The 23,667-nt window shown below is 49.1% G+C and overlaps 1 protein-coding gene across 11 annotated transcripts in view; it reads left to right on the forward strand.

Annotated features, from left to right (window-relative positions):
* DTNB (dystrobrevin beta) overlaps positions 1–23,667 on the forward strand; it is a 648,286-nt gene that overhangs the window by 557,503 nt on the left and 67,116 nt on the right. For 7 of the 11 annotated variants that reach the window (XM_068406925.1, XM_068407087.1, XM_068407167.1 and 4 more), the window contains 4 exons: positions 1,292–1,381; positions 6,805–6,892; positions 21,468–21,553; positions 23,547–23,660. In XM_068406925.1, the coding sequence (XP_068263026.1) occupies positions 1,292–1,381; positions 6,805–6,892; positions 21,468–21,553; positions 23,547–23,660 (378 nt within the window). The remainder of the gene's footprint in view (positions 1–1,291; positions 1,382–6,804; positions 6,893–21,467; positions 21,554–23,546; positions 23,661–23,667) is intronic. The other 4 variants (XM_068407483.1, XM_068407004.1, XM_068407407.1 and 1 more) reach the window with 1 other exon arrangement.

The raw sequence follows: 23,667 nt of genomic DNA on the forward strand, positions 1-23,667 counted from the left end.
TACACGGGCACCGTTTCATGAGGTGGAGCAGCAGGCTGGAGTCCTGGGCAGAGCTTCCCCTGGCTGCAGGGAAATCTGGCAGGGCAGAGCTGGTGTATCGCCCTTCTGGGCTGGAGAAAAAAATATCGCTGCCTTTGTGTGCGAGGCCTGGGATGAAACAGGTTGCCCAGAGAAGCTGTGGCTGCCCCCTCCCTGGCAGTGTTCAAGGCCAGGTTGGATGGGGCTTGGAGCAACCTGGTGTGGTGGAAGGTGTCCCTGCCCGTGGCAGGGGGTTGGAACTGGATGGGCTTTAAGGTCCCTTCCAACCCAAATCATTCTATGATTCTATGAAAAAAGAACCGTTTTGCTGTGTTCTCTCAGGGGTTTTGAGATGCAGTCGCAAGCGTGGTGGAAACGAGCGTGTTTTAATTGGACCATATAGACAAATAGTTATTTAGGCGGGATTATTTCTGACAAATATTTCTTGCATTCAATCTCTATTCATAGAAATTCTGGGCCCTGCACTTCAAGAAAGATGTTGAGGTGTTGGAGCGAGTCCAGAGGAGGGCGACCAAGCTGGGGAAGGGTCTGGAGGGTCTGACCTGTGAGGAACGGCTGAGGGAGCTGGGGGTGTTTAGCCTGGAGAAGAGGAGGCTCAGAGGTGACCTTAGTGCAGTCTACAACTACCTGAAGGGAGGTTGTAGTGAAGTGGGAGTCGGCCTCTTCTCCCAGGCAACCAGCAACAGGACAAGAGGACACAGCCTCAAGCTTGGCCAGGGGAGGTTCAGGTTGGACATTAGGAAGCATTTCTTCTCAGCAAGGGTCATTAGGCATTGGAAGGGGCTGCCCAGGGAGGTGGTGGAGTCCCCATCTCTGGAGGGGTTGAAGAAAAGCCTGGCCATGGCACTTAGTGCCCTGGTCTAGTTGCCATGGTGGTGTCAGGGCAATGGTTGGACTCGATGATCCCAGAGGGCTCTGCCAACCTCATTGATTCCAAGTGGGTTATTCCGGGAGCCGTTTGCTCTTGGCCGCGTTGCTCCGGGTGGCCCCACTCCCCAAGAGTGACGTCAGCATCGGGGCAGCTCCACCACGACATTCCTCGCGTATTTAGGTACCCAGATGTTTCTCTAATCCGTGTTTCCATCTCTAACAGCAGAAGGTATCCTTTTCACGTGGCTCGCGGAAACATATTTACGTTTTTAATTACTCATCTGTTCGTTTTAATTTTGAACCGCTTGTTTCGTTAACATTCATTCATTATTTGCTTTGTGTTTATGTTTTGTTCACTCTCTTTTGCCCCCGCCGCTGCCAGGTCCCGGTGCCCCGCGGATCCTGCCGGCCCGGCCGCCGACGAGCACGCGCTGATCGCGACCTACGTGAGCCGGCTGCAGAGCGGCGCACGGTCAGTGCCCGGGCAGCGCTCCCACAGCGGGGATGGGGACAGCAACACTGCCACCTCGGGGGGGTGAGGCTCCAGGCCGAGGTGTTCAGTCCCCCTTGGCAAATGAAAATGTATTCAGTGTTCTCCAAAATCTCCTGAAAATACACAAATACGTGTGCGTGTGCACGCACGGGGGAGAGCATCATATGGGGAGGGATGGGTTTGTGTCCAGTCCCACCCTCTTGCATTCCCTGTGTTACCTTACATGAACTGATTAACATCGTTCCAAATGGATCAGATGATTTTTCTCCCCATGACCATTCTGGAATCTCTTCACAAGTAGGAAACTCTAATTTCCACCTTCATTTTTTCCACAGCCAGCTCATACCCATCACTTCTCGTGCCAACGTTGTCCTATAACTCTAACTCTTCTTTCTCCTTAATGCTTTTTTCCTCTCCACCCCAAACGCAGCCCCAGACAGATGTCCCACCCTGTCACCATCTTTGTGGCCTGGGCCAAACAACCAAGCTCTTTCAGTCCCATCAACGTGACCTGCTTAATGTGGCTGTTTCTTTCTGTGCCTTTCCAAAAAATCCTTTAAAGAATTAATTTCTTTTGTCTCGGCTTTTATATTTGTGCACATTTATATTTCATGTCTGTGTCTACGTAGAGAAGTTTTACCCTAAAGCCCCAAAACGCAGCTCTCCTGTTTCATCACAGGACATAGCCGGGAGGTTTTTCCATATTCCACTTTTGGACCTAATTAAATTGTGCCTTGACAGAGCCAGAGCTGTGCTGGGAAGGACAAGGAGGTTTAGTGATCTGGAGGCTACACATAAAGTCCTTGCTCTACCCGTGTTGTCATCCTCTGAATAATATTTGGAGAGTCCTATTTCATCACTCTGTCACGTAGAAATTTGTATTCCCCTGCTGTAGTGATGAAGTGCATTCTGGCTGTCTCACTCTCCGGGGAAAGTCAGGTTTTTTTCGTGGTAGTGAATCACTGCTGTCTGCTATCACCTGCTATGAACTGAAACCCATAATACTGTCCACGAGACAATAAAACCTGAGGAATTTCAGACTCTCACCTTCACTCAATTACTGTAATCACAGGGTTTTGAGATACAAAGGAGTGCCTCTGGAAGGGTGTATGACAGATTGAAATACTGCCTGTAGCTCAAAGCTGCCACGATCCAACCAGTTGGAGTGGAGGTTCTCAGTCTTTTAGGTCTTTAGATTTAAAACACTCACTTGGTTCTGTGACCAGAAGAGACCAGTAGAGCATCGTCTCTGTCATCTCACACCAGTGTCCAGGCATTTGGACATTTAAGAGGCATTTGGACAATTCCCTTAATAATATGCTTTAACTTTTGGTCAGCCCTAAAGTGATTGGTCAGTTGGGCTAGATGATTCTTGTAGGTCCCTTCCAACTGAAATACTCTAGTCTAGTCTCTTCTATCCTACCCTTCCCTCCCCTCCCCTCCCCTACCCTACCCTATCCATATCATCATAGAGTAGGTTCGGTGGGAAGGGACCCTTAAAAGCCATCTAGTCCAACCCTCTGCCATGAGCAGGGACATCTTCAACTCAGTCAGGTTGCTCAGAGCCCCGTCCAACCTGACTTTGAATGTTCCCAGGGATGGGGCATCTCCCAGCTCTCTGGGCAACCTGGGCCAGTGTCTCACCACCCTCAGCATAAACAATTTCTTCCTTCCATATGGTCTGAATCTCCCCTCTTTCAGTTTAAAACCATTACCTAATACCTTGTTTCTGTAATGATGTAGCTTTCAGAGAACACCATGATGGAGAAGCCACTCATTTCATTGACAATCTGTCCCAGCAGTTGATTGTGCTGAACCTTTTAAAAAAGAGCCCTACTTCAAATTTCAACTTATCTTTCTTCCACGTCCAGTCACTGACATTGTGTATACTTACCTTTGCTCTTTATCCCCCGGCATCTTTTCACATCTTTCAGCCAAACTTTGAGAGCCTTTAAGCCATGGCTACTTGGGTCCCTGAGATTTGTCATCATATTTAGAACAAGAGGACACAGCCTCAAGCTTGGCCAGGGGAGGTTCAGGTTGGACATGAGGAAGCATTTCTTCTCAGCAAGGGTCATTAGCCATTGGAAGGGGCTGCCCAGGGAGGTGGTGGAGTCCCCATCTCTGGAGGGGTTTAAGAAAAGCCTGGCCATGGCACTTAGTGCCCTGGTCTAGTTGCCATGGTGGTGTCAGGGCAATGGTTGGACTCGATGATCCCAGAGGGCTCTGCCAACCTCATTGATTCTGTGATTCTGTGTGATATTAAAAATTATCTAATTCACTGATGTCCTCCACCAAAAAGTCCATCCAAGCTACCTAAGGAATAGAGCAGACAGAGCTCGGTGGACTTCATTTATCTCACAATAATATATTTTTCTTTTTTTTACCTATTGTGGTAGCAAGCCAAAGTGGTTATGTGCTTTTCAAAGAAATAATAGAAAATCCCCGCCCTCAGGGATGTTCTGCAGGCAAAGACAGCTGCAGAGTGCAGTGAGTTACACCATAAGCAGGTAGAAAGCTTACGGAGCTGATGAGTTGTGCTTTATTACTTGGACAGTTGTTTGTTACGTATTTGTTAAGCTCAGCATCCATAACTTACGTTCCACATCGTTCAGCGAGCCTGCTTTTCCCCAGGCCCCACAAAGCCTCTGTTTCAGCTCCACTTTTCACCAGAAAAATTAATCACCTCTGGAGATCATCTACTCCAACCCCCTGCCCAAGCAGGGTCACCCACAGCACGTTGCACAGGGTCGTGTCCAGGCGGGTTTGAATATCTCCAGAGAAGGAGACTCCCCCCCTCCCTGGGCAGCCTGTGCCAGGGCTCTGGCACCCTCACACCAAAGAAGTTCCTCCTCATATTCAGATGGAACTTCCTGTGTCTCAGTTTGTGCCCGTTGCCCCTTGTCCTGTCGCTGGGCACCACTGAGAAGAGTCTGGCCCCATCCCCTTGACACCCCCCTGAGGTATCTGTGAGCATTGATAAGATCCCCCCTCAGTCTGCTCTTCTCCAGCTGAACAGCCCCAGCTCCCTCAGCCTCTCCTCGCAGCAGAGATGCTCCAGCCCTCTGACCATCTCCGTACCCTCCGCTGGACTCTCTCCAGTAGCTCCTTGTCTTTCCTGAACTGGGGGGCCCAGAACTGCCCACAGTTACTCCAGATGTGGCCTCACCAGGGCAACGTAGAAGGGGAGGAGAACCTCCCTCGACCTGCTGCCCACACTCTTCCTCACGCACCCCAGGACACCACTGGCCTTCCTGTCCCCAAGGGCACATTGTTGGCTCATGGGGAACTTGTTGTCCCCCAGAACTCCCAGGTTCTTCTCTGCAGAGCTGCTTTCCAGCAGGTCACCCCCAGCCTGTCCTGGTGCACGGGGTTATTCCTCCCAAGGTGCAGGACTCTACACTTGCTTTTGTTGAACTTCACGAGGTTCCTCTCTGCCCAGCTCTCCAGCCTGTCCAGGTCTCGCTGAATGGCAGCACGGCCTGCTGGGGGATCGGCCACCCCTCCCAGTTTTGTGTCATCTTGCACTCTTTAGTTGAATGTCTTCAGGTCTTAATCCAGCAGGCGAAACGCAGAGGCGTTAATAGTGCAATTTATACTCATCATAGACCCATCTATGTGGTCGTACATCGGTTAAATTCAGCCCGATGTTTCTATGCCACCTCAAACACATCATCTGGCAGACTTTCAGAGTCTTAATAGAGATCAAGGTGTTAATCTGGGCATTACAAAAAAGAAATTAAACCTACATTTTTAAATAAACATAATGGGTGCAATATAGATTTGGCTCTTTGAATAAGGTAAGCATAAATCTGTGAAATTTGAATAATGTAAACAGAAACCTATGAAATTAAGCTTAAAGAAACATAAAATATCTTGTGGTGATGTGGACTAGAAGTAGCTTTTGCTGTGCATCAGGTGTGTGTCTCTTTCTTTGCTCCCGCCTGTGGTGCGATGCCGATCATGAGTTTCCCGGGGAGCGCGGTCCCTACGGTGGCCAGCGCGGCGTCTGCGAGTCCCACGTCAACCATCAAGGGCGGCGTTAGCAAGGCTCTGCTGCCCCATGAAGCACATGGCTCAGTTCCATGTTGGTCTTGGTTGTTCTCGGTGAGCAATGGTTTGGTTTGTGTAACTCACTCGGTGGCTTCCCCTCTAAAGGGAGGCTCTGGTGAGCAATCTGTGTGCAGCAGTAGGGCAACAAGCAACTGTGGAGTAGTTTGGCTGGATGTTGACTTTAAGAGTTGCTCCTTCATTTGGCTTTCCTCTGCTGATTCTTTGTGGCAAGGCCACTGTGCCACCAAACCCGAGCCGGTAACAGGGCTTAACGCTGACTGGTTTCAGTTGTCATAGAACCAGAGACTGGTTTGGGTTGGAAGGGACCACGGAGATGCTCAGAGGGCTGGAGCCCCTCTGCTCTGGAGACAGGCTGAGAGAGCTGGGGCTGTTCAGCCTGGAGAAGAGAAGGCTCCGGGGAGACCTTCTAGCACCTTCCAGTACCTGAAGGGGCTATAGGAAAGCGGGAGAGGGGCTTGAACTGGATGAGCTTTAAGGTCCCTCCCAACCCAAACCATTCTATGATTCTATAATTCTATGATTGAAGACCATCCAGTTCCAACCCCCTGCCACGGGCAGGGACACCTTCCACCAGACCAGGTTGCTCCCAGCACCATCCAACCTGGCCTTGAACACTGCCAGGGAGGGGGCAGCCACAGCTGCTCTGGGCAACCTGGGCCAGGCTCTCACCACCCTCACAGCAAAGAATTTCTTCCTCAGATCTCATCTCAATCTCCCCTCTTGCAGTTTAAAACCGTTCCACTTCGTCCTGTCATTCCATGCCCTTGTCAAAAGCCCCTCTCCAGTGGTAGTAAGTCAGGTGTAAGTCAGGCTGACTACGAAGTACTATTTGCATTTACGTTGATGTTGTTCAGTGGCAGAGTCTGTTCTTCTCAGGTGACCGTGGTTCCCCCCGCTCTTCCTCCTGGAAACCATCCTGACACTTGTCATCCTACAGCTCCTGAGGACAAAGCTTTTCTCCTTCATCATTCAGCTATTTGCCCCTTTTTACCTGGAGTAAACCAAAAGGGTTTGCAGAAAAGCTCCTCAGAAACAAATTAAATTTGCTCCTAACGATACGTATTTATGAGTTGTTGAAAACGAATTATTTTGATCCATTTAAAACTGGAATATGTGAATCCTGGAGAAGACGCTGCAGGTCTGGAGAGCAGCGTCCCCTTTGGGAGCGGAATGGAAAAGGGAACCATCTAGATTATTTCCACTGTGACTCTTCTATTTCCCATCGCTGTCTCCTTGCAATAACACATCCTTCTCTCTGTCATCCCCCGGTATGAGTGATACCTCGAGGCGGCGGGTACTGACGGGGTGTTTTGGCTTTTCCCCGGCAGCGTCCTGGACAGCCCCGGCAGGCTGGACGAGGAGCACAGGCTGATCGCCCGATACGCCGCCCGGCTGGCTGCCGAAGCTGGGAATGCCGTAAGTGAACACCCCTCCCTCGGTACCCACCACGGGACCCTTCTCAGAGCCTACTTGGGAGCTTGATGCCAATAGCTGCGTGAAATTGTCGTTTTTTTGTTTATTCAGCTGATGCTTTCCTCGTTCTCAGCAGAAATGCTGCGCTCTCAGGCAGGGAGACGGGAAGCGACAGCACAAATTATTAGAAATGAGGTCAGAGGAGAGAAGAGAATAAGCAGATTAGTCCTGCTTAGTGTAGAGAAGAGATAAATATGGAGATACCTGAGGAAAACAAATCACGGAACAAACGTTATGGAATATATTTGTTCCAGAGGGAAGGAGCCTGGGAGAGAGAAAGGGAGGTATTTTTTTATGTTTGTGGTCTCTTATAATAGAAGAAACTAAAGGAAACACTCAGCCAGCTTTAAATTGGGAGAAATAAATCCTGCTTTAACAGCAAATTGCTGTGGGAGATCAGGGCAATTAATTACTGAAATTCCATAAAATAGTTGCAGTCTGGCTGGGTGGGGAGATGCCCGCCTTGGCTGGTTAGTCCGTGCAAAAACAAATGGAGAAGAGGAGGCTCAGAGGTGACCTTAGTGCAGTCTACAACTACCTGAAGGGAGGGTGTAGCAGAGTGGGAGTCGGCCTCTTCTCCCAGGCAACCAGGGACAGGACAAGAGGACACAGCCTCAAGCTTGGCCAGGGGAGGGTCAGGTTGGACATTAGGAAGCATTTCTTCTCAGCAAGGGTCATTAGGCATTGGAAGGGGCTGCCCAGGGAGGTGGTGGAGTCACCATCTCTGGAGGGGTTGAAGAAAAGCCTGGCCATGGCACTTAGTGCCCTGGTCTAGTTGCCATGGTGGTGTCAGGGCAACGGTTGGAGTCGATGATCCCAGAGGGCTCTTCCAACCTCATTGATTCTGTGATTCTGTGATTCTGTGTCCTGCCACACGTTAGCGTGGCTGGAGGAGCATCTTAACATCAGTGTCCTCATTCACCTTCTCATTACATACTTGTAGTATAAATACTGTCAAGTCCTTTCCAACGAGGTAGGCTTGTGCCTCCTCATAACTTCAGTGTGTGTCCAGCCAATGATCTGACTTTGTCATGTGGATGTGACCAGATAACCTCGTCATATGGATATGATCAGGTATTTCCCTACCTGGTCTAGTGGAAAGGTGTCCCTGCCTGTGGCAGGGGGTTGGAACTAGATGATCTTTAAGGTCCCTCCCAACCCAAACCACTCTATGATTCTATGAATAATGCTTTTTAAACGTTTTTAACTGTCACTTCCCATTATCTCAGTCAAATGGTGTAGTTGCATTCCTGGAGTCCTTCAGTTCACTGGGACTATGTTCGTGTTGAAATATTAAAGCAATACAGTGCAAACTTTCTGGTTTAGATGGAAAAGGAGGCGATTTCTATGTAATCTTCATACAAAATTAAAGTTGTTGAGACAGTAAGTGCTGAATCAGCTTCACTCTGGAAGATGGTGGCAGAATTCTTACTCATGACTTGATTTTTTCTGGTAGTAATGAAGCAGTGTTATGAAAACTAGAGAGTCACAATATTGGTTCTGAAGGAACCTGATCGTTTAAAAATCTGTAAATCTCCTGTTTGTGTGTCCTTGGTAGTTCTGAAGGAGGTCAAAAATGAAGCAACTTCTTTGGATGTAAAGAGAGCAGCATTTAGAGTTTGCTGAGGCTCTTCAAAGACCTACGACAAATTACTGCTTTCTTTTCATCCAAATATGTTCCATCGTAGGGTAGATGTCAAAGTGCTGCCAGGGGTTGAAGAGTGGTAGAGAAAGGATGTCAGAGTAATAATGGTGTGTTTCCATCACGACCAAAGCTTAGCAGCAAGGAGTCTAAAGGTTATTTACTGGGTCTGCTGTTTATTCAGAGTCCAGAAATAATCAGCTGAAATGAATGTATTTTTCATATTCTGAAGGAATCCGAGTTTAAAGGCCTCCTTCACAGAATCAACCAACCAGGTTGGAAGAGACCTCTGGGATCATCGAGTCCAACCATTGCCCTGACACCACCATGGCAACTAGACCAGGGCACTAAGGGCCATGTCCAGGCTTTTCTTAAACCCCTCCAGAGATGGTGACTCCACCACCTCCCTGGGCAGCCCCTTCCAATGGCTAATGACCCTTGCTGAGAAGAAATGCTTCCTCATGTCCAACCTGACCCTCCCCTGGCCAAGCTTGAGGCTGTGTCCTCTTGTCCTGTTGCTGGTTGCCTGGGAGAAGAGACCGACTCCCACTGCGCTACAACCTCCCTCCAGGTAGTTGTAGACTGCACTAAGGTCACCTCTGAGCCTCCTCTTCTCCAGGCTAAACACCCCCAGCTCCCTCAGCCGTTCCTCATAGGTCAGACCCTCCAGACCCTTCCCCAGCCTGGTCACCCTCCTCTGCACTCGCTCCAACACCTCAACAAAATGCTCTGCTTCGTGGCAGGCTCTAATTATTTCTTGCCAAGGAGAGATCCCCCTTCCCCAGCCAGCGCTTTGTGTGACTGGTGTCCAAGTTGGAGGAGGAACGTCCTGCTAAGCTCTGGGCCGGCGTGCCATGTCTGCAGGGCTCGCTTCTGAGGGTTCGCTCGTTGTGGGAAATGGGATGGCTGAGATTTGTCAGCCACGGCCACTTTTTTTTTTTTAATACTCTTCTTACAACATTAAAACAGAGAAACAGAAGTAAATTAGAGTCTGGGAATCATATATCATGGAATCACAGACTGGTTTGGGTTGTAAGGGACCTTAAAGCCCATCCAGTTCCAACCCCCCTGCCATGGGCAGGGACACCTTCCACCAGACCAGGTTGCTATTCAAAAAACAAGAAAAAAGGAACAATTTTTCTTCCCATATGGAATTAAAATGGGGAACATCAAATGAAAACCCCAATATAATAAAAATCTTGGAGATCCAGTAGGAGAAAGATGCTCATGGAGTCTATGGCGTTACAGGAGTGACAGGGTGGGACGTGTAGGCCAGGGAGTGATGTTGTACATAAAGGAAATACACGGTGTAAGAGCATCAAAATACCCCAGAAAAAGAGAAGAATTGCAGGGTCCTTGGGGGTTGAAATTCCAAATTCTTAATAATAGAAATGAAATACGGACCCCCTGATCAGATGATGGTAATGATCAGGAAACGTGAAGTGAGATCAGACAACCTGTGGATTTAGGGCAGGTAAGTAAGAGGGGAGATGGCAGCTGCCCACATAGAGACTAAATGTCCAGTTCTGGGCCCCACACTTCAAGAAAGATGTTGAGGTGTTGGAACGAGTCCAGAGGAGGGCGACCAAGCTGGGGAAGGGTCCGGAGGGTCTGACCTGCGAGGAACGGCTGAGGGAGCTGGGGGTGTTTAGCCTGGAGAAGAGGAGGCTCCGAGGTGACCTCAGTGCAGTCTACAACTACCTGAAGGGAGGTTGTAGTGCAGTGGGAGTCGGCCTCTTCTCCCAGGCAACCAGCGCTAGGAGAAGAGGACACAGCCTCAAGCTTGGCCAGGGGAGGGTCAGGTTGGACATGGGGAAGCATTTCTTCTCAGCAAGGGTCATTAGCCATTGGAAGGGGCTGCCCAGGGAGTTGGTGGAGTCCCCATCTCTGGAGGGGTTGAAGAAAAGCCTGGCCATGGCACTTAGTGCCCTGGTCTAGTTGCCATGGTGGTGTCAGGGCAACAGTTGGACTCGATGATCCCAGAGGGCTCTTCCAACCTGGTTGATTCTGTGATTCTGTGAAGAGTTGGTGTGAACTGTGCTCGCTGATCTGCAGTAGTAACCATGACACACTTAGCTTTGACAGCAGGAGAGAGCACGCCAAGTCAATCCCGTGTGCGGGTATTCAGTTTCAAGAAAGGGAACTATGTAAAAATGAAACTATTAGAAAAAACCCTAAAAGGATCAGTCCAAAAATCAGGCAGCCTGTGAGCTGCCTGGAGGCTGCTATAAATCCTGTATTAGAAGCTCAGGAAATCTGTGTGTCAAAATTCAAAAAGAAAACAAAACTGTACAAAAAACTCTTTTCTTGGGTCAATAAGAAAGCGGAGGAGGATGTCCCAAGGAAAGGATGGCGTTCAAGAAATGTAGAGCTTGCCCAGATGGAAAGGAAAAGAAAGCCTATAAACGTGTGGTTAAATGTTAAAGGGAACTTCAGAGATGGGAAAAGAATTTGAAGAGCACTTCCCAAGGGATGCTGAAGCCTGTGGCAAAAAGATTTCCAGTACTATCAGAAGTAGGAATCTAATTGGGGAATCAATAAGACTTTTTGGTGAACGGGATGGACAAAAGAGTAGTCAGGAATGAAGAGACCATAGCAAAGAAGGCCAAGGAGTCCTCTGAAGGTCAGTCTGAAGGTCCATCATGTAATGTAGTCTTTATAGCAGGTAAGTTAAGATGGCTGGTGGCTGTAGAACATGACAGACGAGAGAGGCTGAGAGCTGGGTGTGTTCAGGGTGGAGAAGAGAAAGAGAAAGAGGATCTTACTGCTGTCTGCAGCTACCTGATGAGCCAGACATACTGGGGACCTGTCGGCCAGCCAAGGTGAACCCACCACAGAGGAGCACAGTGACAGGACAAGAAGCAAAAGGAGCAACAGAAACAGACAAAAGTTGTAAGAAGGAAAATCCAACTATATATTAATAAAAACTCTTTCACCATGATAATGGTCAAATATTGTTGTCCAAGAGGTTGTCTAGAGAAGAACTGGAATCTTCCTCCTTGGAGACGTTCAGAGACACGTTCTTGACCAACCTGCTGTGAATTGGCCCCGCTTTGAGCAGCACATGGACTAGAAACTTCCAGAGGTTCCTTCCCACCTGTATTTTTCTATGAGTCTGGACCTTAATGAAAGTGGAGGATGGGAACAAACCATCGTAAAGGAGTTATGGAAAGTTTGTCAATGAAGATTTTGAAAGCAAGACAGACCACTATCTGCTGGGAATACTTGAGAGAGGTTGATGTGAACAAAATTATTTCTTGATGTCCTCTCCAGCCCTACCTCTCGGATGTAATGTGCTTTATTTTTTAACATGCTCTAACTGCTAGAAGTTAAGAGGATCCCAGATCATGGAATCATAGAATTGTTAAGGTTGGAAAAGACCTAAAAGATCACCAAGTCCAACCATCGACCCAATGCCACCATGTCCGCTAAACCATGTCCTGAAGTGCCACATCTAGACGTTTTTTGAACACCTTCAGGGATGGTGACTCCACCACCTCCCTGGGCAGCCTGTGCAAAGTTTCTTACTCTTTTCTTTGAAGGAGTTGGCAGTGGTCACTGCTGGAGGTCGTACATTGAACTGGGTGGCAACGCGTCTGACTCAGTCCTTCGGTTTCTGCTTGTTCTCAAATTAGATAAAATGTTGGAGCTGCCTTCTGCAGGCTCGTTACTGTAATAAATGTCACTCGCCATGTGAATGCAGATACATCCCATTAACATTCTTAGGGGAAATGCCTTTGCTTGAAGTCTTACTGGGACAAAATAATTCGAGGCAGATCTCAGAGTTAATTCTTGAAACCCAAGTCTGTTTCTTCTTAAAGAAGAAGAATAAATGGGGAGGGAGGAGACGAGAGGAGAATGCGTCGTTTGTCACTGGGTGCATGTGGGTTGCTCGGCGGTGCAGGCGAGGCTGGTGGCGTGCAACCAGTGCCACTGCTGGACAGCAGCTCTGTCTGTGTTCCCTCAAACGGCGCTGACTGGGCTACCCTTGTTTCCTTCAAGCCAGTCTTCAGAAGACAAAATCCCTTTTATTGAATTTAAGTTGCTCGGGGCTACGTGTGGCCTGCCAGTCCGGTCACAGCAGGGCGCTGTGCGTTGAAGTAACTTGGCTGGCTCTGCTCGCCCGGTTAGTGGGAAAGAGAAAGAGAGAAAAGCAGACGGTGACTAGATTAATAAAGTGAAAAAATTAACAGAAAGCAAGCCAAACCTCGTTTAAATCACAGCTTTCAAGATGACAACTTCATCTGTTTGTCTCCCTCTGCCGATCTGTTCAGATTATCTGTCTGAGGTAAGACATAAGCTGGTGTTTCCTATCAAGCATCACCTTTTTGATAGAAGCAGGGACTGAAAATGCTCTCCTGTGTCCCAGCCCCCTCGCCCACTTTCCCTTACCAAATCCCTTCCACATACATATTAGAAAGGTGTTGGAGCGAGTGCAGAGGAGGGCGACCAAGCTGGGGAAGGGTCTGGAGGGTCTGACCTCCGAGGAACGGCTGAGGGAGCTGGGGGTGTTTAGCCTGGAGAAGAGGAGGCTCAGAGGTGACCTTAGTGCAGTCTACAACTACCTGAAGGGAGGTTGTAGCACAGTGGGAGTCGGCCTCTTCTCCCAGGCAACCAGCGCTAGGACAAGAGGACACAGCCTCAAGCTTGGCCAGGGGAGGTTCAGGTTGGCCATGAGGAAGCATTTCTTCTCAGCAAGGGTCATTAGGCATTGGAAGGGGCTGCCCAGGGAGGTGGTGGAGTCCCCATCTCTGGAGGGGTTTAAGAAAAGGCTGGCCATGGCACTTAGTGCCCTGGTCTAGTTGCCATGGTGGTGTCAGGGCAATGGTTGGACTCGATGATCCCAGAGGGCTCTGCCAACCTCATTGATTCTATGATTCTGTGGATGCCACCTCAGAACTGCCCTGTTACTTGAATATAGGGAATCCTGCGTTTAAGGTGACCACATGCTTTTAAAAGAAGAGATGATTACATGCACTTTAGGTGAATATATGCACGTACAGCCATATATATAAAGCAACCCCAGGCCCTCTGTTATCAATGTCCTCCACAACACCTCCCTTTCTCCAAGCCAATGCCTCCTTCATCTCCTCTCCCACCTGGTCTTCCACAGCTCTTTTTTTCCCCCTTTTTCTGCTGTTAGCACCCTCCCAGCTCCTCCAGAGTTTCTGCTGATACACCTGGGCAGGTTGGTTCATACAAGCACAGGTCGGTATCTGGCCTCTGAGCCAGACGTGCCTGCTGCTTCCCGATGACTTCTCCTGGAGAGTGGCCCACCATGGCAGGAGCAGAGGTCCACAGGGACCGTGCACTTTTGGCAAGGCTCTGCTGACCTGTGCAGCCTTGCTGCTAGGAAGAGCACAAGCACCTAGTAAATATGAGATAATACTCAATTATGGATGAGTGGATAATTAGGTTGAGTTATGTGGATGAGTTACAATAATTAGGTTCTTGCCCACACTGCTCCTTTGAAAACTGTATGTGGTTGCTCTTCTTCCCTCAACATTAAGCACTGCTAAAAGCCTATCATCATCTCATCTAATTAAAGCTTCTGTACCTACAACCTAAATCATATTTGTAATATTCCCTTCATGTAACTTTTCTTTTAGGCTTTAGGCATTATTTAATAAATATTTTTTAATTAAAGAACAAGTAAACCAGATTTCCTGTTGTACATCTTTGCAGGATGAATCTGCAGCTTGGTTCTTGGATCATTTCTTCTTCTCCTGGACACACCAGTTATATGAACCACTTTTGTTATTTATTTCCTCTTCTTCTTTGTCTGTTGATCATAAAGACGACTGTGATACCACAGTGATGGGCAGGTGAAGTACTGGTTCAGACTTTCCATCACACCATGAGGTCCTTGTACCAGGGAACTTGGACTCTCATGCCCATGAGACTCAAGCTTTACTGTTCTTTGACAGTTTCTTCCAAATCAGGGTGATGGAGGAGTGCAACTGCTTGCAGAACTGGCTTTTGGGGGACTTGATTAAACTGTCATTAAATCCTCTGCTGTCGCTCAAAAAAAATGTATCCTGTAGGTGAGGTCTGAATGCTCCTTGTTACCAATACCAGTCTGGCTTGAAGTTCCAGCGTGGCGCTCTCTTGAGTTTGACGGCCTATTCATAGGAAAACTAAATTACAGTGCTAGAAGGTTTTACTGTTGCTGTGTGATATTAAGGATTTTAAGTAGATTTTATTATCATCTTATGAATTTTCTTGCTGAGAGAAATGGGGCTTGCCATTTGCAATTGCCATTGCAGTCTACAACTACCTGAAGGGAGGTTGTAGTGAAGTGGGAGTTGGCCTCTTCTCCCGGGCAACCAGTGATAGGACAAGAGGACACAGCCTCAAGCTTGGCCAGGGGAGGGTCAGGTTGGACATTAGGAAGCATTTCTTCTCAGCAAGGGTCATTAGCCGTTGGAAGGGGCTGCCCAGGGAGGTGGTGGAGTCACCATCTCTGGAGGGGTTGAAGAAAAGCCTGGCCATGGCACTTAGTGCCCTGGTCTAGTTGCCATGGTGGTGTCAGGGCAATGGTTGGACTCGATGAGCCCAGAGGGCTCTTCCAACCTGGTTGATTCTGTGATTCTGGATGATCTTCTCGGACCTGTTGAGGCTTCAGCATTGATGCTGAGCACCGGGAAAACAGAAGACAGTGGTAATTGTACCTTCAGCCGTGTTGGAGAGTTTGCTTAGCTTTTAAACTTTTTTAACATTTTAACTTTTAAACTGTTAGTCCTCAGCTCGAAAAGCTTTGGCTTTGATGTTGCTGCTGCTTGGTATAAAACAAGAGACCTACGTTACAATTCACCGTGCCAATTTTTCTTTTCAAGCTCTACCATGCTTCAAAATCCTCTACCCTGAATAAACTCTGTAGGTTGTTTCTGTAGGGATCTATAATGTGTTTGGGTGTTTGGTCATACTGTTATTGTCTCAGGAACCTATGTCAGAAAATCGGGAGCTGCGTCCCATAGGGCCAAGAGAAGGTCTCCACGTTGCTTCTATTGTGTAATAGGATTATTCTCTTCCTGAGATGTTTACTCCTTGCTGAGAACGAAAGCTACAGAGGACAAAATAATATAAACTCTGTTCCTTTCCTCATGCACGTGCAAAAATGGGGTTTAGGGTTCTTTTGTAGGGATTTTGAAGGCCTTGCGTCTTCTGCTGTTGACTCCCAGCAGGTCTTTGCGCTCTGTTCTTAGCAGAATTGCAAGAGTTGAGTAGAAAGGGGACACGTCCCTGGTGTTTAGTGCTGCTGAGCAGGTGGGGAGCTGAAACTGCTGGGCTTTTTAAAGAAAGGAATTACAGCAATAAATCCTGGAAGACACAAGTCGTTCATACCTGTCCAGGAAGACGGAGTGCAAACATAAGAGTGCTGACTAGTAAATTAATATTTTGGGCTGGTTTTTTTTCTTTTAAGTGCAGAGGTTTTAAGAACCACATATAACTTCACGGAGAGGACAGGTACCTCTCGTCACAGTAAATGGCAGCATGCAAATACTCTAATGAATTCTGTCTTTCTGGATTTACGAGATGCCATCGCGATCCCAGAACTCTGCCGAAGGTGATGACAGTAAGAATTTGGTGTTAATAAAATGGTGGGCAGAGATGAGAGCAGTGGCTACAGTTAAATTTCCCTCCCTTCGCTCCAGAGGAATTCATTCCCTGAAGAAACACGAGCTCTCCCACCAATGTCCAACCTGAAGCCCAGAATTTGTGCATTTGAATGACACCCCATACTTTAAAATTATCTCCTAATAGTCGTATTTAGAAGATGCATTTGAAGTACTCGCGTGCACAAGACGTAATGTGATACTTGTGTGAATTTAATTTGAAACCCTTGGATCAGCAACAGGTCCCAGACCGTGTCCACCAGCTTCTCAGTCGTTCTTCGGAATCATTTTACCCTGAGCAATACTTCCTCTCACCCGTGAAATCTGATGTTTGCAGAAAAGTAACAGCATCCTGAGATCGCTGCAAACGATGAACCAGGGGTCGTTAAGCTGCCTGCTCCTGCAATCATCTTAGTGACAAACTTTTTAAAATCCAGGTGTCCGTTGTAAACTCTTTCATTACTATGTTGTATTTTTATACAGGCTACAGCAAGAGACTTGCCTGTCATGGAGAAGATGGTTCCCTCTCAGTTGGGTCGTAAAGGAGCTTGGGGGATTATTGATCAATGATCAGTCAAGGAAAGATTAAGACTAATGATCCTGTGAGCAAAGTAACTGATAGGAAATTTTTGGTTTCTTAAATGACTTCCCATTTGTGAGAAGAAGTGAATGCAGATGCCCAGCACGCTGGATGCTTGGAACTCAGGTGTGGTTTTGTGGGCAGAATGTCCCATTTTGACAGAGGTGGTGACAGAGGTGGTGGAGTCCCCATCTCTGGAGGGGTTTAAGAAAAGCCTGGACATGGCACTTAGTGCCCTGGTCTAGTTGCCAGGGTGGTGTCAGGGCAACGGTTGGATTCAGTGATCCCAGAGGGCTCTGCCAACCTCATTGATTCTGTGATTCTGTTAAGCTGATGGGTCTACAGTTGTTAGTTCCTGCTTACGTTGTTTCTAGGTGTAAGCTTTATGGATAGCCTCTTCTAGCACCTGGAGTGCCACCTTGTAAAAGTTAGTGCTTTCAGAGATGAACACAAAAGCTCTTCCTTGCCTCAGGTTTATTTAAGTACCAAGATCTCAGTACTCTGACGAATTTCCTCATGCCCCAGCTACTCGAGACATCTTTCTGTGTTGTCTTCAGTCTCTTTCCTCTTTTCTAATCTGAGTTTTTACCCCAAGGCTGTAAATTCCATGTCCTGGGCAGTTCATATTTTTTAATATTAGACCACTGTTGGATTTTCTTTCATAAAACCTAACCCAGAGAGCACAAACCAGAATCCCAGGGCTGCCTCCTGACCACCACTGCATCTCGCTCTGCTGCCTGCGGCTGGGCTTTGACAGGAGGGATGGAGCCTGCTGCCTCCCAGGATGTCTGCTGTTGGGGAGTGTGGCACAGGAGCTGTGTCTTATTGCCTGTTCAAGGTCAGATATATCTAGAACTGGTGACTCCGATATTTTCTGGACAAGTGCAGTAGCAGTTAGACACGTACCTCATTGTATTTTCGAACAGGCTTGATGCTGTCGCAGGTGACTCTGATGCACTTTTGTCTGTGCAACAGTTTAGACACCTCCTGAGTCCCCACTGTAGTGTAGGTTAGGTGAGGGAGAAGTGCTATTTCTCAGGAGGTGAGTGTATGATGGACACCGAGGCTTTATGTATAGCAGTCATCAACAACTTGTGGTGCCCACATCTCTAACACTGAGCACTCTCACCCCCCAGCACAGTGCGGCTGCGTACAAACCACCTGCTGCAGATAGTTCTCGGCTTAGGGTGAATCCCAAACCACGCTGAGAATTTCTTGAGAGCTAATTAGTCTGGGCTAAAAATAAGGCAGGGACCGTACTAAATATCTAACAATATGGACGGTCAAATTCCAGTGCCTCTGCCTGGTGCTCCTTATCTCACCAGCGTAGGCATAGAATCGTAGAAGGGTTTGGGTTGGAAGGGACCTTAAAGCCCACCCAGTTCCAACCCCCTGCCACAGGCAGGGACACCTTCCACCAGACCAGGTTGCTCCCAGCCCCATCCAACCTGGCCTTGAACACTGCCAGGGAGGGGGCAGCCACAGCTGCTCTGGGCAACCTGGGCCAGGCTCTCACCACCCTCACAGCAAAGAATTTCTTCCTAAGATCTCATCTAAATCCCCTTTGCAGACCTTCAGGGTGAGCGTCAGGTGCCTTTTCAGTTTAAGAGCCTGGAAGGTTGAAATGTTGGTGGAGAATCAGCAGCCTGAGGGTTTTTTTCTGGGCTTGTTTAGCCTTGAGAAGACTTGTGGGGGTGTTTTTGTGTGTTAATATGTGATTGTGGCAAGTAAGACGATGGAGCCAGACTCTCTTCAGTGGCACCCTATAGAAGGACAAGAGGCAATGGGCATTGGCTCGCTTCCATTTAACAGAAGAAAAAAACTTTCTTATGGTGTAAGTGCTCAAACACTGGAACAGGTCACCCCAGCAGGTTGTGGAGTCTTCATCCTTGGAGGTAATCAGAACTCAGCTGGACGATGTCCTGAGCAACCCGCTGTGGTTGGCATTGCTTTGGGCAGGGGTTTTGGATTAGACCATCTCAAAAGGTTCTTTCCAACCCCAATGACTCTGTGATTCTGAATTGTTAAAAAATTAAATGGACTCTTGGAAGCAAAGGAACAAATAAGAGAACATTGAATTGTCGTACAAAATAGCCACCGTACAGTTTCCAAAAGACCTCTTGACTAGTGGTGTTTGAAAGTGAGCAGCATGAGGCATGTGCCTCTTCTAAGTTCTCTGCAGTGTTGTCTTTGCTCCTGAGGACTTGAGTACTTTAGGTCGTAAGGGTGATTTCAGGCTTTGGACAGGGTTTCTGAAGAAAGGGATCAAGGACAAGATTGTGTTTTTATAGGCACAGTCCTACTTTGCAGCAGAACAAAGGTTCATGTGCTTTGGATGGAGCCCCCAGAGCCTCAGGAAGCTCCTGAGGCTGCAGGTGAAACACGTCACCTGCACTTGTCCTTGTAGCTTGTTGTACCAGGATGTAGGGAGAGGCCATGGGACCTCGGCTTTGTGACGCAGTTTCATGGGACCAGTAGGTCGTATCAGTGTTATCTACAGCGAGACTGTGCAGGTCACCCCAAGATGGAAAGCGTGGTGGCAGGGCTGCTGCCTACGCTGTGCACCCTGAATGTCGAGATGGGATGGGATGGGATGGGATGGGATGAGATGAGATGAGATGAGATGAGATGAGATGAGATGAGATGAGATGAGATGAGACGAGAGATGGAGTTTTGCCCTGGCTGTATCGGCAGGTCTGTCCCAGTTCCTCGCCCACACCAACCCTGTTCCCCGGTGTGAGAGCAGAGCCCACCCTGTGCCACCAGCTCCTCACCGCTGCCTGGGGGAGAAGGGGTGTTTTCTGACCCTGCTGCAACGAACTGTGTTTCTGCACTTCAGTTTCTGGGTTGATTTATTTTTATTTTTCACACTGTTCATTTTAATTCCCAAGATCTTTTGTTTCTTCTTGCCTGGGACCCGCCTTACCAAGCAGTTTTTACACAAGCAATTTCCATATCATTAGGAGACTCCTAATGAGTCCATCAGATCACCCAGGAGGACACAGAAGACCAGCTTGTAGGCTTGTCTTTCAAGCAAGGCTCATTGGCCGTGCGCAAGTCCACCCACCGTGTGCGTGTTGCCCAAAGAAGAGAAGGGCTGTCTGCAGTTCAAGCCTAAATCCACTCAGGGTTGGCTCTAGATACCCACAGCGAAATAAAACTGAAAGCCTAGCAGTGTCTGTCCCCTCCACCCTGGATCTGTCACTCTCCAGCCTGTCTAACCAGGAGCACTGATGGATACCAAGCTCTTCCATCCGACTGCCGTTTTTCTACCCAAATAGTTACCGAAAATAGTTGTGAAAGTGTCTTCTCAAACCAGGATCCCAGTCTGAGGTCCTTCTGAAAGCATTGTGGTAAAAATCTGTGCAATCTTGAGATCAGATGAAAACACGAAGGCAGAAGCAGCACAGAAGTGCTCTGCTGTGTCAGAAGACACCCCGTTTCTCAAGTACACGGCGAGAGGCAGAGGCACCATGGCCTTCATCATCTGCGCTGCCCATATGAACCCACCCTCTCTGCAGGACCCAAAGGCCACCAGCATGAGGAAATCTTATTTGGGGACTGGAGCATCTGTGCTATGGGGAAAGGCTGAGGGAGCTGGGACTGCTCAGCCTGGAGCAGAGAGGGCTCAGGGGGTTGAATCCATGTCTGCAAATACCTACAGGGATGGTGCAAAGAGGACAGAGCCAGGCTTTTCCCAGTGGTGCCCAGTGCCATGGGCACAAACTGGACCACGGGAGGTTCCCTCTGAACATCAGGAAACACTTCTCGGTGTGAGGGTGACCGAGCACTGGCACTGGTTGTGCAGGGAGGTTGTGGAGTCTTCTCCACCTTGGAGATACTCAGAAGCTGTCTGGACACGGTCCTGGGCCACTGGCCCTGGGTGGCCCTGTTTGAGCAGATGACCTCCAGAGGTCCCTTCCAACCTCAGCAATTCTGCGTTTCTGTAATGACCTGGTGTCAGAGGCAGGCCCTACGTATCATCTCGTTCCTCAGGCATTTCTTAGCCAGGGAGCCCTGTCCATGACAGAAGATGTCTCCGAGTGGACAACGCCTTGTGTCTGATGGGCAGAAGGGTAGTTTTGAGAGGTACTCATCTCCTAAGCAGCATCTTCGGATTCTACTGGGAAAATGCACTGAACCAGTACAAGACCCTGTAATTTCTCTCTCTCTCTCTCTTTCCTTGGTCCATCTTGCTCCAGATCCTTGTTGAATTGCCCAGTTATTGCTACAAGTTATTCTAACTTCTCCTTGCTAGCTGACATCGGGGAAGGTCAATGTTGCACTAAAAGACCTTGTGATAAAGGTACAACAGCATCTCTGCCCGGGAGGCCTGTCAGTGCTTTAGGAACAGATAGGTGAGGTGTGTTTTTTTTCTGAAGGTCTTTTAAAAAAAAGGCCAATAAAATTCTTCAGATGGACAGTGAGGACGATGAGGCAGGTCACCCTTTCAGCAGCCGCCCGCCCTGAGATCAGCCCAAGTCAGCTGTAGGACCACGTCTGGATGTGCCCCTATGGTCCACCTGAGATGTTTTCTCAGATGCTTTCAGTGTTGCAGCCTGGGCTGTAGGTATCGTACCACGGCGTTCAGGAAACACGGGGCTGGGTCCAAACTGTGTCATGTGTGATAACAGGTCATGAATATTTTGTCTGATTTTCCCTCTGTTCCTCCTCCCCCAGCCTCGCCCACCAGCAGACCTGGGTTTCAGCTTTGATGCCAACAAACAGCAAAGGCAGCTGATAGCGGAGCTGGAAAACAAGAACAGGTAAGAAGCCAGCTTTGATCAGCCTTGTTTGGGGAACAACACCTGAGGAGAGAAAAACCTTGGTTGTTTATAACCTTCTGTATTGTATTAACCACATTGTTTTCCTAGATCTTTTGTTGAGAGGTGTAGCTGCCTCATTAACCAATTAGCTCAGGGGGATGCAGCTGCAGGGCCCTTATTCCCTAGGGAGCAGGTGGATCTTCTTCACTGATCTTAAACTCCTCTTAGCTGGTGCTGAGTGGCAGGAGCTGCGTTGCTGTCTTGTGTTGCTGTCTGCAAACCTCTCGTGGCAGCAGGGAAATAGATCGGCTGCGTTGTAGTAGAGCGAGCAGGTTGGAAGGCTGGGGTGGGTAAATGCAGCTCGGGAGGAATGAGTTGGGTTGTTCCTTTTGCTGGAAGACAAAAAAGTCTGAAGAAACTTGGAGGGCTGGAAGAAGCAGAAGATGGGCTGTAGGAGGTGGTTTCCTTCTGGCCATGAGCCGGCAACGTGCGCTGGCAGCCCAGAAAGCCAACGGTGTCCTGGGCTGCATCCCCAGCAGCGTGGCCAGCAGGGCGAGGGGGGGGATTCTGCCCCTCTGCTCCGCTCTCGGGAGACCCCCCTGCAGTGCTGCGTCCAGCTCTGGGGCCCAACAGAAGGACACGGAGCTGTTGGAGCGAGTCCAGAGGAGGCCACGGAGATGCTCCGAGGGCTGGAGCCCCTCTGCTCTGGAGACAGGCTGAGAGAGCTGGGGCTGTTCAGCCTGGAGAAGAGAAGGCTCCGGGGAGACCTTCTAGCACCTTCCAGTGCCTGAAGGGGCTACAGGAAAGCTGGAGAGGGGCTTTTGACAAGGGCATGGAGTGACAGGACGAGGGGGAACGGTTTTAAAGTGAAAGAGGGGAGATTGAGATGAGATCTGAGGAAGAAATTGTTTGCTGTGAGGGTGGTGAGAGCCTGGCCCAGGTTGCCCAGAGCAGCTGTGGCTGCCCCCTCCCTGGCAGGGTTCAAGGCCAGGTTGGATGGGGCTTGGAGCAACCTGGTGTGGTGGAAGGTGTCCCTGCCCATGGCAGGGGGTTGGACTGGATGGGCTTTAATGGTCCCTTCCCAACCCAAACCACTCTGTGATTCGATGATTCCTCTTGCCTCAGAGGGACTGTTAAGAAGAGATCACTCTGGTTTTATCATAGTATTGCATTTGCCTTTACCTGCTGCTTCAGCACCTGCATGTTGAGCTCACGTTTCTCTGGCTAAGGGAAACTACGAGGGTGCTGCTCTGAAGAGCCCCGTGGTGCCCTCTGGGTGCCCCATGGTGTGCTCTCCTCGTAGCCACGCTCAGGTCTCCCAGTGCTCCCGCTGCACCTCGGCTGGCGAGCGTGAGCTTGCTGCCTGCACGGCACCCCAGGTGAAAACACTCCTTAAGGTTAGTCTGGAGGAGAACCAGTTCCTGGAGAGCGCGGGCACAGCTCGATCCTTGCAGCACGGAGCCATCGTAGCTTGAGTACGCTACCGAGAGACCTTGGGGGTGTTTGAAATCATTCCTGGAGATCACAGATAAGGGAGATCTCAGTCAGTGCTGGTATGGAGCCTCGCAAGGAGAGCAGGGGGAGGATTAGAGATCGTAATCTTCCCTCTCAGGATCTCATTTCCATTGCAATGAGTCCTTGGCTGTCAGCCTTCCCTCACCTCAGGCTACGCAGAGCCTTCCCCTGGTGAGACCTCCCCAGCTTGTCTCTGTTACCCTGAGCTCTCGTCCTTCCTCCTGCCCGGAGCCCCTGGGGAGGCGAGTGGGAAGCTGGGGGGTGCCAGCACGGCTGCGGGCGCTGCTCCAGAGCCCTTCCCACAGCACGTGGGGTGTGGATGATGCTGGAAACAGAACCTTTTTCCTCTGAGAACAGTCTCTGAGCCCATCCTGAAAGGTTTTGGGGAGACATTGCCAGCACACGGCATATAAGTGTTTAAGAGCAGTGCAGAGCCTGACCTTTTTCCTCTTTCATCTCCCCTCTGTCGTTTCTACAGAGAGATACTCCAAGAAATTCAGCGGCTCAGGCTGGAACATGAACAAGCCTCTCAGCCCACCCCTGAGAAAGCCCAGCAGAACCCGACCTTACTGGCTGAGCTCCGGCTTCTACGGTAAAGA

This window comes from Nyctibius grandis, chromosome 1 (genome assembly GCF_013368605.1).
Source record: "Nyctibius grandis isolate bNycGra1 chromosome 1, bNycGra1.pri, whole genome shotgun sequence".
Lineage (NCBI taxonomy): Eukaryota > Metazoa > Chordata > Aves > Nyctibiiformes > Nyctibiidae > Nyctibius > Nyctibius grandis.